The following is an 18556-nucleotide window of genomic DNA, read 5'->3' on the forward strand; positions in this document are numbered from 1 at the left end:
CATTGCGTCATTGGAACCACCAACAATTAGTGCATAACCACTGATAGTGTTTTTAAATAATGAGGCACCAATACAATTTACCAAGTAGATCATGCATTAAACCATATATCCTTATACATCATTTTCTGATATTTCTCCTAAATCGTAAACAATATCCCTAAGCCACAGCCAAAATTTTGAGATATTTTAGAAATGGCTTGAAAACCTTGTAGAAAGTACTTGGGAGAAATGACAAAAATAATAAATTAATTTACCTAATAATAAATTTAATAATTAATCTACCTATATCTTAATATTCAATTAATTGCCTCAACTTTAGTAACTGACATGATTAAGGCTACACAGGATATGTGACAAACTTGAGTTGGTATAGTGTTACCACTTCAGAGTAACATGCATTGATCATCAAATAATATTTTTAAGATAAACTCTCCTTATAAGGAACTTGTGAGAGGAGACAGTTTTGCATTCACCCTTGAACAATCTTAAAAGACCAATGGTAAAGAAATTACATTCAGAATAACTGAAAACCATCACCTGCAAACAAAGACCAGATTTAAAAAAAATAAAAATGAATGCATTTATGCTTTAAAATAGTTTAAGCACTTCTAATTTCATTCAAATAAAATCACAATAGGATAAAAGGCAGTAGGGTGGTTGTTTTAACTAGTTCTAGATTTATCATTAATTTGTTGCATTCCTGGTCTTGTTTTGCATTAGAAGTTTCTAGTTATTTAAACCTTGTTTCGATGCTTACATTAAGTTAAATTACAATTTAGTGATTGGTCAATGTTTAATTGAAATTAAAGGATTACTTATATTAAGCAATTTGTAACTAAGATCATAACTGATTGACTTTAAAGCTCAATTTTGATTTTAAGTCTTTACTCTTTATCAATGGATGTATATTAATTACACTTTGAAGGATGTTTCATGTAGTACGTAAAATCTTTGCCTTTATACCCTCTCAAATCTCAATGGTTTTAAGAACAGCTTTCACAATAAGATTTAAGACTGAGATACTTCTTCACAGTATACTGGTTATAATTTTAGTCAAAAAATCACAAAGAAAAAAGAACCTTAACTAGCCGGAGAAACAAAAACAAATGAATATAAAGTGAAAAAACAAAGCATTTCTTACCATTTTTTTTATTCACGAAATGGTGTGAGATCAATGTTGAACCGTTGCTTCCCTTTGCTTACCCTCTACAATATATCAAAACTGGAGTTAATCAAATATAAGTTCAAAAATACATAGCAATTCAAATTGTTTTTAATTTTTGGCAATCTCATACTTAACCCGACTATAAAAAAATGATAACACTTAATATGATACTCAATAAATAAATAAACTTAATGTGATTTAACGAACGTGCTTCAAAAATATTTCTGACTTTTGAGATAGGATATTAGCTTTCTTTCATGATTTTTGCTTTCTCCATTATTTTTTTGTATTTCTCCATTTTTTTATTATTTAATAATAAAAGAATGACCTGACTCAAATGGGATCAGGTTGCACCGATGATTGCCTAAACCCAACCTGACCAATTTTAATTGGTGAGGATCTAGAATTATTTTAATTATTTTCAACCATCTTCTGGTCACTCTTCTGAACAGAACAGTATGAGTTGGAAATTAATCCTAAAGGGGTATTTATTAACATCTTCATTGGCAAGGTATTTAATAACAAACAAGATTTTCTATTTAGAATAAGAGAACTTAATATGTCCTAGGCCCTAGAGGTATGAAGAATAGTTCAATTTGCCTACTTACAGATTTATTATGCAACTTAGAATCATAAATTTCAATCAACAACTTACAGCAATGGCTACAAGCTCTTCAAGTAGCTCCTTAAAGTGGCGCAAAGGCTGTCAAATAAGAGGATTTAGTACATACATAGTTCATTAAGTGCCCTATTTGATAAAAAAAAAAATATAGGGAACATCCAAAGGAAAACAATATTGAGGAAATGATGTTTATAAATCTAAATAACTGTGCTAAGCAGCAACTCACCCACTGTGTTGGGCCATCAACAGGTGCATTCAGTGGATCATCATGCACCTGAAAACCCAAAAAGCTTTTAGAAGCTCAGTGATTGACAAACTAAATAAAGATACTCTTTGAATAGCAGATCTTGGAATCACAAGTATGATGGCTATATAGCTGAGATTTTACTCTGAACTACATTCTTTTATAATTATTCTAGTAAATTATAACTAGCATAGGCTATTCACCATACCTCCATGAAGATCCCATCCACTCCAACGGCAACTGCTGTCCTTGCAATGCAAGGTATTAGTTCTCGAAGACCTCCACTAGCAACACCTCCCCCATCCAACTAATCATGAAAGCAGAATTTTAATCCAATGAACCAGGTGTAAGATTTGGAAAGGTCATTTCAGAAAGTTATTTTTAAAAGCTAGAACTACAGAAGTCAGATCTGATAGTTGGGTTCAGAAGTAACATACTTAAAGATCATGTGAGACTTCAATATACTTAAAAGATTTCAATGGAGCATAGCATAGAGGTTTACACAGCAAAAACACACAGGGAACAACACAATACTTGAAGATTCTAAATGATCCTCAGTTCCTCACAAATCTGCAAAGCATAGAAGCCACACATGAACTTTAGACATTGCAAATCTGAAAACAAAACTATGATCTGTAGTTCTCCCAGCAAAATTAAATGAGTCACATTTTGACCTATGCTGTATTCACATACTATGACATGCCCAATGCAAATATAAAAAAGAGACTGTTGAAATTAAGATAATTGATGTGAAAGAGAAAGGGAGAAAAAGAATTGTCAATGGCTGATATAAAATTGATGTGCTGGTGCTGTAAAATACAAACAACACTACTTGTACAGATGTACTAGTAATCTAGGTCATGTTCTAGTGTAGCACAACACAATCAATAGAAGCCTAGCCCAATAAGACTGCTAACATACTAAGACTCAGAAAACACCAGCAATTCAAATATTCTAACAGATATTGTGAACACCAATACTTCAACAATAAAGGTTTATTCCACTATTTTTGGAATTTTTTATTTTTAAAATGTTGCAGGTTAAAATACTGTCACATGAAATATACAGTTCAAAATGACGTTAATATCAAAGAAATATGGGAATAAACAATGCTAAACACACCATCTTTCCAGCAGGCTGTTGTAGTGAGTGAGTTATATCAGCTACCTGAGGCAAACACCAAAATCAAATATTCGAGTTTTCTAAAAATAAACAGCATACAGAGATAGTAGCAAGAAACTTCACCATAAGAAAATTTAAAACAGTGCCAAAAGAAAAACTGCTTAAAAGAATAGTTCTTTATAATAAGGGAATAGTAAAGAATTAAGTTCAATCTCACTCTTATAGTTAAATAAATGCAACACTCTGCTTTACTTCTTAATTGATTCATTGAGTAAATAACTATTTTATTAATTAGGCATTGCAAGAAAGGGAAATGTTATATACCCTTTGACTAAAAGATCAACAAAAATGAATTAGGTCCTCTGAACCACACAAGAATAAATTCTATGTGAATCTATTTGTTTAGTTTTCTATCTGGTATGTATATTGGTGAATTACTTTGCATTTTGAATTCAAAATAAAATACTCTTGTTCTAGCTTATTGATAGGAGTCATCTGTACGTTAAAACTTGGGTTATTATCCAGACCAAGAAAAACATTTTCAGGAACTACAGAATAAACCTTCTCCTAAGTCAGTAAGTCACAGAGAAGGGAGAGATGTGAGCATTTGAGAGAAAATGTCCCATAGAGTAAGCAATTGAAGCAACTTTTACCATTAAAAGGTGTGTATCAGCCATCAGGTTGATTGTGTTCACATGGATTCATCTCATTTAATCAACTATAATATTTTCATCAAATAAATTATTAGGACAATGCCATCAAGAAAAGCTGCAGGAAGAAAATGCCCTTCTCAACTGTATCCTTACATTCAATAAGAAATGATATAAATGTTCAAACAGTATATCTTAAAGCATACTATAAAAGAAAGATTTACTTACAATGGGACAATTGGCTTCTCTCATCCACTCCAAGTTACGTGGATCAACAATCAAATCATCTGTATGAAAAAGGAAAAGATTTTAATCAATTCTGGGTTTTGAAAACAAAAACAAAAGAACTAATTTCAATACTAACTGTTTTAAGGCAATATTATACCTCTGATACACATTAAAAGTTTTGATTAAAAGGAGAAGCCAAGAGGTTGGGTAACAGATTAATAAAATAAAAATTGAGATTTCAATTTTAAATAAGATGAGTGAAAAGAACGCAAGACAACAATGAAATAAGAACAGGTGGCCATAGAGAAATAACTAGCATCCCTTGATATGACATTTTCTTATTGAAATTACATCTTGCAGAAAATGCTCTAAAAAATTAAGCATTACAAAATGAAAGGAAAAACAACAATTTACTCCACATTAAGCAATTACTGATATCAATTATTGAATAGTTCTTGCAAGATTCACATCATTCAGGAACATACAGAAAACCTCAAAATAGTTGCTATTAACTCACTGTATCCAAACATTGTTCCTCTCTCACAAACCATCACATTAGGATTTCCAGCTAACCGAACCTTTTCAGCTGAATTTGTCATCACCTATAGACATGAAAACTATGAAACATGAATAATGGTAAAAATCAGGAGACACTAATTCCGAGGCTTAAGTTAAGTCATTGCTAACTATTGAAATTGTAACTCATAAAGTTGGATAGTATACTAACAGAAGGAGCACAGAACTGGCCCTTCTTAATGTTGATAATTTTCCCAGTTTTGGCTGCTGCAACTAGAAGATCTGTCTGTCATTAGAAATAAAATGAATGAAATAATTGAAGTTGGCACATCTATTAAAATTTTAACCAGAAAATTATAATGGATATTGAAATTGAATGCAATAGATATTTACTTGGCGACACAAGAATGCTGGAATCTGAATGATATCTGCAACTCTGCCAACTGCTTCACACTGGCAAAAAATATAAACGTGCCAAAGGCAGACCATGAGTTAGAATCTGAACTATCAATACCACATTCCAATGACAAGTATACACTGGAAGAACCAATTTAATTATTCAATATGATAGTATATTACAAAATTATTGATAGTAAAGGTGCTAACCATTCTGAGTTTCAAAATTAGATGGGTGGGTACAGCCAAGTGTTAAGGAAAATATCAGTGATAATAAGAGAGCCAAGCTTGGATTTACAAGATATAGTTTCATACCAATGAATGATCCAAGCAAAATGTTTTTCAAGTTACCATTTCAACATAAACTGATTGCATGAGGGGAAAGAACATATAAGAATTTAATCCAGGTATCAACTATTTCATGATGTTAACAACTTAACATTCCATTTATCAGAGCATCACTTGAAGAAAAGTTAGTGCTATTTTTTTTCTTTCCACACTAACAAGCAAGTAATGATTATCCCTCCAAAACAACAAATAATTAAGATCAAACTAGTTTGATTGATATGCCAAATAATGTTAGTACTGTAAGTGATCCTTGACCCATACAAGAAGGCCATGAAATATGAATTCCATACAACATAACCAAACAGACAAAAATAAATATCAAACTGACAATTGTATATTGTATATATAGTAAAACTAAACATTTTACCTGGATGGTCTCATGCACATCTGTCACTATAGGAATGTCATAAGCTATTTTTACCTTCTCGAGTATCTGAGAATAAAACATCAAAATAAGAGGCGGGAAAAAAGAAGGAAAACATTCAACAAAGATAAAATAGCTTTATCCAGTACAAAATTTGGTGATTTAGATAAAGCAATTTACATGTTAAACAAACACACTAAATGTATATTACTGTACCAGTGCTTGTGCCAATGGCTATTAAAGGTCATAAACAACTCCTTCCTAAGTAAGATTTCTGTTGTAATTCCCACACACTACAAAGATGACTTGAAATTTTACTAGTACTAGTATAGCATATTTTTCCTTTGGCACTGGAAGAGGTGACATTTGACCCATAGATGAGATTTCTCAAGGCCCTACAATAAGGTGCACAGATGCTACCTCCAACTCTGACAATATTTAACTCCAAAATCTCTAGGCATAGATGGAACCAGAAACAATATAAAGAACCCTGTTACAATCTCACATTAGCGGGATATATGGCTAAAGTACCCCTACAATGATTTGGAAACTAACACACCCCACTCCCACCCCGTCTCGAGCTACCTTTGGCAGTTATTTAGGATAAGACGACTTTATATTACTCATATACAACTGAAATCATGAAAATTTAACAGAGCTAATATAGTCTCATCATCTCATGTTATTGAACAATTACAACACCTAGAACCCTCTAGATACAAATCACAAGGAGATATTATCGCAACATGGTAGCAGAAATATGAACCTTCAATCCCTCAGCCATCCCCGGGCCACGAAATGATTTTGATGATGTTCGGTTAGCTTTGTCAAAGCTTGACTTGAAAACCAATGGTATTCCAACTCTGAAAGACACATATACACTCAAGATCATGTTAGCTTCAAAGATAAAACTAATATCATGTCTACAAACCATTTCATTCACAATTTTAACTTTGACCCTTAAGTGCAAGTTTCTAGACCATCACGCAACCATGTCTTTGTCATGTCAGTATAAGAGTTTGACTTTTCAATTAGTTTTATCATACCCATACTTTCTAAACAATGATAGGTGCAAAATAACTTCTACACAGAGTGAAAACCAATGGTATTTCAACTCTGAAAGACACATATACACTCAAGATCATGTTAGCTACAAAGATAAAACTAATATCATGTCTACAAACCATTTCATTCACAATTTTAACTTTGACCCTTAAGTGCAAGTTTCTAGACCATCATCCAGCCATGTCTTCGTCATGTCACTATAAGAGTTTGACTTTTCAATTAGTTACTATCATACCCATACTTTCTAAACAATGATAGGTGCAAAATAACTTCTACACAGACAGTGAATCAAAATTAAAACCTTTATTTTAAGAGTAAATCACATTCGTTAACTTCCCCGCAATACCCTTCTTGTTTTTACCCCTACATTAGTCCTCTTAATTGTTTGAAATACATTACATTGACACCCCTGTTACCCAAGAAATACATTGCAGTGTGTATCCTTGTAAGGGGGGTCGCAGTAAACGTTAAAAGAGCATGGGATCATGTGCAATCTTAAGAAATCTTAGGAAGTGTCAGTATAGTTAGCTCTTGCTTTAAATATTTAACTTCATACAGAAGACTACAAAGAAGTTGGCTTAAAACCAATGAGTATAACTCCCGTATCCATCTTTTTCTCATGAGTATCAAACACCTAAAATGAGTTGCCAAAGATCTATTTTGATGTAAAATCAACTACTAATAAATGTTTGACAACTCATGGTGCTACAGTGGCACTTCCTAATGGATTTCCATCAAATCACATTTATTTTCCCATTAAAAAAAAGTATTAATCATAAATAAATAGAGATAATTACATACTCAGATGCAACACTCTTGATGTTCTTAGCCATCCGCAGAATGTGCTCCTCCGATTCAATCACATTAGGACCCGCTAGCAGGAAGAACGGGTCTGCACCCTGGTGAGATTGAAAGAAACACAACCCATCAGAGAAAATTGAGAATAAAAAAAATAAGAAAAAAGAGAATTTTGGCCTTGACCCAGAAAAATTCAAAGTCTAGAAAATAATAATCAGCGAGAAATCACGGACCTTGAGGTGGTTAAATAGCAATGCCGCAGAGGGATCCATTTTGCAGAAAATGAAGCTGCAGAGAGTGGAAATAAGAAAAGATGCAGTGATTCAGAACGACATTGTATGTAAAACAGAGTGAGAATGAGAGATCTGAAAAGAGAAACAACGTTGCGTTGCGTTGCGTTGCGGTGTACCTTCTTCTCCTAGTTGATGACGGTAGAATCAGAATTATTGCACTCCAAATTCCAAAGCACAGTTATGTCGGTGGCTAAATACTACTAGTACTCTCTGGTTTTAGTTATTTTTACTAGTTAAAAAAATACTTTGTATCTCTATTTTTATTTTAAAAAAATTAAAATAAAAAATTATTAAAGAAAATAGTGATAATAATTATATTTTAAAAATTAATAAAAGAAATAAAAATAAATATATATATTTAAAGAGTAATTTAAAATAATAAATATGCACATAAAAAAATAATTATCTTTTTATTAATAGGAATAGATTCAAGGAGAAAAATATTCACTTTGACTTTAATTTAATTTTATGAAATATTTTTCGAGGTATGTATAAAAAGCAAATAAAAATATATACTATAATGTCAGATATTTTAAATATATATATATAATATTTTTAAGTGAGTTTAATAGACACGAACTTTTTTATATTGTGAACAAGTAAGAAGTTAGTATTATTGTTATATATAACTGTATGTAATAAGATAATAATGTATTACATTATCAGGATATATATTATTTATTTATTAAAATTCAACCTTCAAATAATAAAAATCGTTCCACAATGACAGTAATGATCTTTCTGTCAATACAAAGATACTACTAAAGTGTGATATTTTTTTCGTTTTATTTTTGTTAGTCATTATCTAACTTATCAACTTAAGAGGAATGTGTAACCAAAAAATACTTAGTGAGGATGTGAATGATTTTCATGAAATCTCAAATTCTCCTTAGTGTTATTGTAAAAAAAAAAACAGTTATTTTTGTTCTATACAGGATAATAAAACAACATAAACAAAACAAATAAGGTCTCAGGTAATGAACACCTGATACATCAGCAAAAATCAGTTGCACCATGAGAGGGGGACAGGTGTCCTGAACATGAAAATCACATTTAGAGAGATCCATGCTTTGCTAACTCATCAGCACATTGCTTAAAGTCTTGAATTTTCTGATTATCGAAACATAATGATGAAGGGTGCTTCTATTATCTGAAATCAATTGTAAAGCCAATCTGGTGGTTGCCAACAAACCTGAATGATTTGGTAATTAAGCTGTTAATGAGGATAGCAAGTTTCTAGCAAATATGTTGCCAACCATGTCTAACTTCTTATTTCCTTCCTTCTATCATTCTTAATATCTTTATGTCTAACTTGAATTTGAGTATTTTTATAAAAGAAATTGTCAACAATTTAAAATAACAATATATCATAAATCTAAAATATAATTTATATGTTAAAAAATTATTTATTGTATATTTTAATTATAACTTAATTTATATGTTTAGAAATATTTTATTTATTATAAATTATAAATTTTAGTTGTATAAAATGAATATATATTTTTTACAATGCACAATTTAAAATATTAGTTATGTACAATACTTGTATCCAGTGAAAGGATACATGTGATAAAAAAAACACAATTTATATGTAATACATAATTTAATGTATTAATTAGTTGTATTTTTTTGTCAATTATTAATTACTTGTATTAATTTATAATTAAAAATATTATATTAGTATGGACTATATAACTTGGACTAGATTCCATAGTTTTACCTCGGATTAAGGAGGTTTTTCAGTTAAAATTTTGGTGTCAACATTTACTTATTTTATTATTTGTTTGGGTTGCTCAAATATTTTTTTTTTCCTATAATTGTTTATTATACTCCTCAGGGTCTCAAGCAGGAAATATTAATTTGCTCATTTGATATTTTTATTGTTTCCATTGCGTGTGTTTATCTTTCCCTTTTTCTTTTTTGAAACTTTCAACTTTCCTAATACAATGTTACAAAAATTATAATAAAAAATATCAGTGATAATATAACTTTAACCAATACAATGGTTAATGCTATATAAATCATCAGGTCTCAAAATTTGATTTCCACCGATGAAACTTATAATACATATTTTACAAAACTAATTCAACTCAATTTGAAGGTGCTTCGCATGGTTTCAAGTACTTGTATTATGAATTTGTTATTCCCCTGATTGAATAGTTTAGTATTTTTGTATTTTTCTTAACTTTTTTACCTTTCTTTTATTCTTATTTTTTCACCTTAGTTTAGTTTTTATTTTAGGCAATTAATTGAGCTTAATTAATAATTATTATTTATTTTCAGATTTTGTAGTTACTTAACATATCTACCTATTGCAAGGCCCATAAGACACTATATAATTCTAAATTGGAGTATATGAGTAGTCCTAAAAAGCTAAGTAAAAGAGCTTCATTTTTGCCTCAGATAAGCTTGCACCAATGCCATTTTGAGGGTCATTTTGGGCTTGGAAGTCGGAACATTGGTACATGAATAATTGGATTGCGAAATTGGGTTTTGCTTTGTATAATTAGCTTAATTAGGTAGATTAAATGGGTCTAATCAAGACTCATCCTTTCCTTATGATTAGTCATTGTGTATATTAGTGAAGTTAGTTACTTAGTTACTTCGTTTTGCACAAAAACAGATTTAGAAACTTGTGGTGTAAGATTTAGGATCAAACTTTTTTTTGTCTTTTTCTCTCCATTGTTCTTCATTCTTCTTCCTCTCTTCAACTCTGTTCTACCTTTTTCTTGCACAAATTTCGTTGCTCTTCCACTAGCAATGATCATGAAAGACTAAACAAACAATCAATCCAAAAATCCAATCCAAGCAAGGCTAAATTTGAGTTCTGGTTTAGTATTTCAATTATATGTGAATGTTCATTTTTTTCAATCTTATTTTTAATTTTCATGATTATGAATGTGTTTAGGATTGAAAACGAATTAGGTTGTGGATTCATTTTCTAGTTTCGAATTTAATCATATGTTGTTTAGATGATATTTCAATCTAATTTGTCATCTCAATAAGTTTAGAGATTAATTTGATTGAACTTTCTCTAATGAAATTGGCTGAACTTTCACAATCCAAACATTATTTGTAGAAACTGTGATAATTCGAATTGCTTGATTTAGTAAATTGGATTGATGATATTAAACCTATTTCATATTCTGTTTCCAAAAATCTGTTCTGTTTTAGATTATGCATTTCTGTTTTATGTTTTTGCATTTCTTTTTATTGCTTACAAACTATTCATTTAAATTCTCCATGTTGTTTATAAGTGTATTGAAGTCGAAACCAAATTGGATTGTATCTCTGAGTCGACCTAGATTATTCCTATACTACAAAATTAATCATAATTTTATTTGTTTTGAAACGATTCAACAATCACTCACTGTATAATTAAAGACTATCATTTTTAATTTGTTAAACTCTCAAGCTGAACAAATCCACCATCTCCAGAATGAGGCATTGTCTACTAGCCGTGTAATTGGCTGGCTTGTGCTAGATTTCAACCATTAGACATAAAACAAAGAGGCACACATTTGATTATGCTTGGTCTCCACATGACGCATGAAAAGAAAATGAAATGCTGACAGAATATATTCCTTTAAACAAATTTTTAGCCACTGGTAAATCATTTCAAAGGAAAACCTTAACTTTACTTCATATTTTTGTCATTGTAAAGTTCAGGTAGGGCTCAATCTGAGTTATTACAATTTAAACCATTAGATTTGGTTGAATGCCAAACTATGCATTTTGGACACTTTTAGCCCAAAATAATATCAATTTAGGTATCAAAGCCCAAGTGATCCTTAACTGTACGGTTGTTGCTACACGCACCCAAAATAATTGCTGGTACACCCAGCACAACATTGCGATTCCTGTTTTGTCCTTCTGTAAAATTGATACGGATTGGACTTAAAAATTGATACGGATTGGACAATCCGTAAATCTCATACGAATTGACTAGTACGTAACCAACTGAGTTCATAGACCACTTATGTTATAAAATAATTAACATTGTTGTATGTAACACTAAAATTTCTAATGTATATTTAATGTGCATGTAAATTTAAATAATAAATTTTGTGATAATTAATTTTGATCTAATAATTAATTTGTTTAGATATATAAATTGTAAATAAAAATCATAAGTTTATAAACATAAATCTACTAATGTATTTTTTAAAATATATAAATTTTAAATAAAAATCATAAATTTCATAAAAATTCATATATGTAAACATATTAATTATTATAAAATTTATTATCTAAATTTACATATGCATTAAATATATATTAAAAATTTTAATGTTATAAATAACGACATTAATTATTTTATAACATAATTGACTTATTAGATTAGTTGGTTAGAGTATTGTACTAATAACGCAAAAGTTAGAAGTTCAATTCTTGCTTGAACCATTAATTTGTAAAACATATTTTAAAAAAATTTAAAATAAATCGTATGGATCACTTACCAACGCAATCCATAGTCTCATACGAATCCGAATGAAGTTTTATGGATTGCCAATCTATTTTTTTTTTCACCTTTCCGATTGGGTAATAATCCATAATGTAAACGGTGTAACCAATCTAGAAGCCAAAAATGGCTCAGGAAGCCATTTTCTCTCCATTTTTGGTGCAGAAGCAACAACCTTTATATATTGAGAGATCACTCCCATGGAGTGATCTCTAACCTGCCAACTAACACATGAAGATGACAGCAGTATTGACATGTCATAAGGTGTGTATATAAAAAACATTGAATCTGTATTGAATGTGAATCCATCAATTTCTCCAATCACATTTGATTTCTTGGAACGTGTGGAACAAATGCTAAAATGTCTAGACAAAACACACTCACAGATCATTCACGTGACTAGCTAATGCGACATCACTGCAGTGCAACTACTAAAGAGCTTTACCCATATTTTATATTAAGGGACTCAAGTGATTGGTTTATGCTATGTTCTATTTAAAGAAAACATTCTCTCAATATGAACTACTTTCTACCATTTAGTTGATAGTCCCACAATACTATCCACTACATTTGTGTAGCAAATAAAAGGGTACAGGCAACAAATATGATCAAACTAGCCGTTGTAATGTACAACAAATACCTGGTTAGCTATACGAACAAATGAGCAAATGATTTTAAGCCAAAGAATCATAATGAATTTAAATTACTTTCTATAAGACTATTAAACAATGTTTGAAGAGTGGAATCCCCATGCCAGGGATCAACCAAACTTGCAGTGGCAATTAGGCCCATGAGAATCAAGCAACAAATTTTTGACCTGTACTTTGAATCCATGTCATAGTCCGGCAATCACATTTATAAGAGTTGCCAATCATCCTCATTGGTTACTGTATCATTGCCGCAGTCCATGCCAGGGAAATCATCCTCTTGGAATCCAGTGTTGTCACCTGACACATCATTACTCACTTGCTTTGAGAAACTCCGAGACTTAGCTACAGTGAACAACGGTGCACCATTTGATTCTTCTGCAAGCTTGGAAGCTTGGGAGCAGAAATCATCAAAATCATCTGCCAGCCACCATTATTGGAGTGATGAGAGTCAATAGAAAGCTTGGATATTAGCCGTAAGTATTGAACACTTGAAATTAGCAAGAGTAACCAGCAAACCTTTGTCTCGGCAGTAAAATCCAATAGCCAAGGATGGATCAATTGAATCTAGGGGTATGTGCCTCATAACACTAGTAAGAGTTTTAAAATAGTTAGACAATCAAGAGTGTACGAGTTGTAGTTAACAGAATAAAATAAAATCAATAATAGTAGAAAGCCTACTTGCAATGGTATGATGAAGTACCAGTAGGCTCTTGAGTATCCCCACTGATATTAACAACCTGAAAACCATTTAAGACATACTTAGCAAGCTATTGATTGTTCACCAGCCAGTAACAGCCTACACAATAATATGATTGAAGTCATGCATAAACAGCAAGGAAAGCAAATGGGATTTCATTCCCTCCCAAGTCCCAACAACTAGGTTATCATGTATCCATCTTTTTTTCTTCATTTTATAGTAATTTTGTTTGTGCACTTTCTTTTCTTTCCTTTAAGCAATTAGCAGTTCTTTTTAATTATTTTGTTTGGCACTCAAGAGTAGTACAGATAGGCTAATATTGTAATGTTTCCCTCTATACACCAGAAACCATCTCAAGCTCCCCCAATATCCAAATATGTACATACCTACACCATTAACCAAATTCTATTAGCCCATTCCCGCATTAAGTCAACAATTTGTAACCTCAAATTCAGGACCCCATTGTTACCCATTTACAAATCCAAAATAATGACATGGCAAAATAACTAACAAAACATGCATGATTGTAATTCCACAAAACATTTTCAGTAAGGTCATTGCTTTCTAAATTTGTATACATGTATTTACATACATAAAGATGCTCCGTGGTAGTCAATATTCAGGATAAAGTGCCAACAAGAAGAATTAAAAAAAGGCATTTATTATATCAAAAACACAAATAACATTTAATACTAGCTTAGTAATTAATGGCAGATTTGAAGTGAAGATGGAGCATAGCATGCCTATAAATTATACATTCAATAAGTTAATTCATATATAACAAATATGATACAAGTTTCACAATCTCAAAAGTATTGAGATGACTAATAAATAATATTTTTTTATACACTCGTACCTGCTGAACATCATGGGGATCAAGGTAGAATGCCTTCTCATTCTGAACACCAATAATGTATGTTGAAGCACCTGGTTTGCCGCCCATGATGCCAAGGCTTTGGGGAAATTTAAAAGTTGAGCGCAATAATGGAATATACCTGACAATTTATAGATGCAACCAATCAGTCATTGCGCTACAGTAAAAAATGAACAAAACCCTGTGTTGTCTAAACCTGAACTGTAATTCAGTCTGCTTGTTCTTGAGTTTAACAATTTAGGCTTAAATATCTTTTTAGTCCTTGTAATTTAACGTTTTTTTGCTTTTTTTTTTTGTTTTTAGTCCTTGCAAATTATGTTTTTGTTTTTTGTCCTTATAATGCTTTATATAACACTTTTTCCACTGTTTAAAGCCCTACCTAAAGTGCTCTAAGGACTAAAAACAAAACAAACATAATTTGCGAGGACCAAAAACAAAAATAATTTTGCAAGGACGAAAAGCAAAAAAACGTTAAATTGTAAGGACTAAAAAGATATTTAAACCAACAATTTAAGAATAAAGATAAAGGAAAGTTTCTTTGCGGATTGCCACCTCTGTTATTTGTAATCCGAATAGGCAGGGAACATTTCTTTTTAACAAATATAATGATATTACTAGGCTCAACTGTGAATCAATTACATAGTACCAAAGAACCTTGAAAATGTTACACACCTAGGATTGACTTTATCAAGTCCAAGAACCAAAGGAACCAATAAAAGTAGAGGTGTCCAAACAGCTAAGCCACTTGAAAACTCAGAGCAGCGTTTGGAGGCATCTTCAATGCAGACAACCGGTGCTCCACCACGCTCCCCGTCTTCATCTCCAGAAACAACATAAATAGCCATCGGAAGTGGCGGTTCTCCAAGGTCATTTTTCTTACGGGCTAGAACTTCCCATGTGCGACACATGGCATATGGTCCCACCCATGACCCAACAGCAAGGCCATAACCTTTACCGGCTTGAAGAAGATTGTGGATAGAAAAGGCAGAAGCCTCCGAATCACCAAAAAGTTGCAAGACGTCAATATATTCTTTATCCAGTGGCTGTAAATTATAGAAGTACAACAATGAGTCAACCCAATGACATTATATCTCAAGACAAAACAAGACATACAAAGACGTGAAGACAAAAAGTAGAACAGAGAGAAAGAGAGGGGGAAAAACAGTCTAATTACTGAAACAACACATTGCATATCAATCAGCTGACCTTGTCAATAGGTTTTCTCCATGATCTACCTAATTTATGAAAAAGTAATGCCTGTGCACAAGGAAGCCACATTAGTAGCTTTATTTTGAAAGACAACAAAAACAGGCAAAAAAGAAAAACAGAAAATATAAGGTATCATGTAACAATTTCCTTGTCAAAAGCAATCATTATATAGAAGGCATCATACCTGAGCAACCAGCATCTGACTGCTTCGAAGCATACAACCCCAATTAACATCACTGGTATACTTTGTATCTCCAATAGCATCAAAGCCTATAGTATGCATGTTAAAATTTGTTAGTTTAATATTTATCATATCCCTGAAAAGGAAGTAGTATACATTCAACAGACCTTTCCGATATGTAACTAGGATTTTTGATGAAAAATCTTGTTCAAATGATGCCAATCCATTACTAGTATCAACACCTCCAGTAGATTCTTGCTGTGAAATTTTATGACATACACCTAGAAGCCATATATCACCATCAGAACTTGAAATGTCAGTCCTGCTTGATCCTAGTACACGCTCCTGAAATCTCCTCATTGAGCCACCAGTAACAACTTTCCTCACAGCAGCTGCCCACCCACTACTTCGAGAAGGAACTGCTTTCTTTTCAGAAGCTGATGATTCACTATATGTTTCAACCACTGAAAAACCAGATGTAAAGATGCTTGACCATAAGGAAGCCTTGGGAAACTTACAGTCACTAGATCCTGCTTTTGAATAAACGGGCACCTGTGTATTATCTACAGTCTCGGTTGAGCTTTTAGAAGAGCATTTTGAAGAAACAATCCTCTCACATAGACCCTTCAAGACCATTATGAAGCAGAAGGAAACACGAGATTTGGCTCATAGAAGCAAACCAAGTTTGTGCTAATATCTGCCAGTAAAAACAGGTAAATAATGAAATAAAGACCTGAAATCTTCAAAAACACATGCTCATTATTATTCACTGACAATCTAAAAGTTGAAAGATACATCTAAGAACCAAAAAAAAAAAGAAACTTTTCTTAAGCTAACACATTCTACTGCTAGCCAAAAAAGACACGATAATCTGCATTTTAGACTTCTACAAATACTCAAAGGGATGATCGAGGAAACTACCAACACAGGTTGGTTCAGCTGGTTAAAGTGATCCAAATCAAACTTTCTGCCCATCAGGAGAAAGAAGAAATGTATTCCTATCAATGAATATAGAATAAAAAAGCAACCAACAAAGAAAGAAAGAAAGCTAGAAAAAAAGCTCTACAAGAATGAAAGCAAGAAACTAAGAAAGAAATCAATGATAAGAAAAATAATAAGTTAATAATCTATGGTACCTTCCATCAACCACCCCATATAGCCATGACTTCTTTAATCCCCTAATCAAAATAATATTAAGAAAAATTTGTGTAAAGTCAAGTGCCCCAAATCCACATAACCATCTTAAATATGAGAGAAAAGCATTATACAAACATGAAATCGATGCCCAAAATCAATGATAGCAGCATACATGTTGAAATTTAACCATGGCTTCAAATATATTGGATAATCAGTAAGAAAGTATGCATCAGCCATCAGACACATAAATTCCAAAGCAGAAAAATGTATAAAGCCAAGCCAACAACACGGAAGAGAACCCAGAAGGGAATTTTGCAGAGAGACCCAAATTGAATGGTTTTTAAGGCATTCAATCAAAGGCAGAGAGAAGAAGCTAAAGCAATTGTGCGAAGAAAACGACGAATCCTCCGAGCGAAAAAAAATTATTTTTGTGTCGAAAGCGAATTCGAAGAAAATAAGGTAAAATAAAGAGAGAGGAAGGGTGACATACGAGGTTAAGGTGGTAGGTGAGATGAAGAAGAACGGAGGCAGAATTCCGATCCTAAACTCTCAGCTATGAGACTTGGTTCGGACTCTACTTCAGCTCTCTCTTTCTCTCAAGTCTCAACCTCTCTTAGGTTCCTTGTTTTGTTTTGTTTTTGGCTTTTTTAATTTCTCTCAAGTCTCAACCTCTCTTATGTTCCTAACTCTGTCATTATTGAGATTACTAAAAAAATTATAATATAGAGATTACTAAAAAATTTATAAAGGAGTTCAACTCAACTCAAGCCTTGTTCTATTTTCCACGAAATAAAAAATAAAATAAACTCAACTCAAGCCTCAAATTGTGGCAAACAAAATTAAATTTATTTCACTGAAAAAATTAAGGGTCGTTAAGATTTTCTGTTTTTTTTTTTCTGTTTGCTGAATGATTTTTCTGTTGTTTTCTTTTTATTTGTTATCAAGACTATCTCGATGAAAAGTTGGAGAATAATTCATTTTTATTATGCTCATCAAAATTATTTTTCAGCCGAATTTAATGCCTTCAGAGAAAGAAAAAAAAGTCAAAATGAGTATAGACTATCCAAATTTTTAAGTTTTCTTTAGATCTAAAGACTATTAAAATTCATTTGACCTCTTCTAATAAAATATTTTATAAGAAATCGGTTGGTTTGAGATAAACTATGTGGCCTAAAGGATAATGGAGGTTTCTGGACATAGGCGGTTTCAAGGCCCGGCTACCCTGGGCAATTGCCCAGGCTCTGGCATAACCCTTTTAATTTTATGTTACTAATATTTTTCTTTTTTTTTTTTTGGTGCTGTACTATTATTTTTCTTTATTAATGAATTAAACGGGCAACTATCATGTTTAGCACGCAGATTCAACAAAAAGTATCTTGATGTTAAATAGTTAGTTGAACTAGCTGGCATAACCCTTTTTGTGGACTGTGTATTCTTATCCTTCACTCTTTTTTTTTTTTCTTGGTAGAATTTTCCTTCTCATTTATTTACCCTTTGTAAACAATAATTACGATAATTCATGCAATAGGATAATA

At 31.8% G+C, this 18556-nt stretch overlaps 2 protein-coding genes across 10 annotated transcripts; both read right to left on the reverse strand.

Moving 5' to 3' along the window:
• Window positions 1–265: 265 nt before the first annotated feature.
• LOC100809120 (2-dehydro-3-deoxyphosphooctonate aldolase) lies at window positions 266–8026 on the reverse strand. 2 transcript variants are annotated; one of them, XM_006602793.4, is made up of 15 exons: window positions 7928–8026; window positions 7752–7806; window positions 7522–7619; window positions 6422–6518; window positions 5659–5724; window positions 4941–5000; window positions 4759–4833; window positions 4549–4633; window positions 4032–4090; window positions 3154–3198; window positions 2240–2338; window positions 2014–2061; window positions 1821–1868; window positions 1142–1206; window positions 266–537 (listed from the first exon to the last, which is right to left on the reverse strand). In XM_006602793.4, the coding sequence occupies exons 2-14, from the start codon at window positions 7788–7790 to the stop codon at window positions 1150–1152; spliced, it is 876 nt and encodes a 291-aa protein (XP_006602856.1). In that variant the 5' UTR covers window positions 7791–7806; window positions 7928–8026; the 3' UTR covers window positions 266–537; window positions 1142–1149. The 2 variants fall into 2 exon arrangements, with proteins under 2 accessions (XP_006602856.1, XP_014626657.1); XM_014771171.3 differs by having other exon boundaries at window positions 7901–7969.
• A 4759-nt stretch (window positions 8027–12785) lies between these two features.
• Window positions 12786–17714, reverse strand: LOC100809664 (cysteine protease ATG4). 8 transcript variants are annotated; one of them, XM_041012158.1, is made up of 11 exons: window positions 17512–17708; window positions 17021–17062; window positions 16437–16581; window positions 16052–16348; window positions 15888–15973; window positions 15701–15751; window positions 15167–15537; window positions 14477–14615; window positions 13602–13660; window positions 13440–13510; window positions 12786–13340 (listed from the first exon to the last, which is right to left on the reverse strand). In XM_041012158.1, exons 4-11 carry the CDS (start codon window positions 16242–16244, stop codon window positions 13129–13131), a joined length of 1182 nt encoding a protein of 393 aa, XP_040868092.1. In that variant the 5' UTR covers window positions 16245–16348; window positions 16437–16581; window positions 17021–17062; window positions 17512–17708; the 3' UTR covers window positions 12786–13128. The 8 variants fall into 8 exon arrangements, with proteins under 8 accessions (XP_040868092.1, XP_040868089.1, XP_014626623.1 ...); XM_041012155.1 differs by having other exon boundaries at window positions 16052–16321; window positions 16403–16581; XM_014771137.3 differs by lacking the exon at window positions 17021–17062 and having other exon boundaries at window positions 16052–16303; window positions 16403–16581; window positions 17512–17714.
• Window positions 17715–18556: the final 842 nt, after the last annotated feature.

Source organism: Glycine max, chromosome 18, assembly GCF_000004515.6.
Source record: "Glycine max cultivar Williams 82 chromosome 18, Glycine_max_v4.0, whole genome shotgun sequence".
Taxonomy (NCBI): domain Eukaryota; kingdom Viridiplantae; phylum Streptophyta; class Magnoliopsida; order Fabales; family Fabaceae; genus Glycine; species Glycine max.

Bases quoted from the DNA above. Each gene is read 5' to 3' on its own strand.
- LOC100809120 (XM_006602793.4), bottom strand. From the start codon at position 7,790: ATGGATCCCTCTGCGGCATTGCTATTTAACCACCTCAAG. The intron at 5,001-5,658 runs GTAAAATGTTTA...ATTTTTTGCCAG, and splicing joins ATGTGCATGAGACCATCCAG to TGTGAAGCAGTTGGCAGAGT. The intron at 2,062-2,239 runs GTATGGTGAATA...TTGGGTTTTCAG, and splicing joins TGGATGGGATCTTCATGGAG to GTGCATGATGATCCACTGAA.
- LOC100809664 (XM_014771135.3), bottom strand. From the start codon at position 16,520: ATGGTCTTGAAGGGTCTATGTGAGAGGATTGTTTCTTCAAAATGCTCT. The intron at 13,661-14,476 runs GTACGAGTGTAT...AATGGTTTTCAG, and splicing joins ATCCCCATGATGTTCAGCAG to GTTGTTAATATCAGTGGGGA. The intron at 13,511-13,601 runs GTAGGCTTTCTA...AACTCTTACTAG, and splicing joins ACTTCATCATACCATTGCAA to TGTTATGAGGCACATACCCC.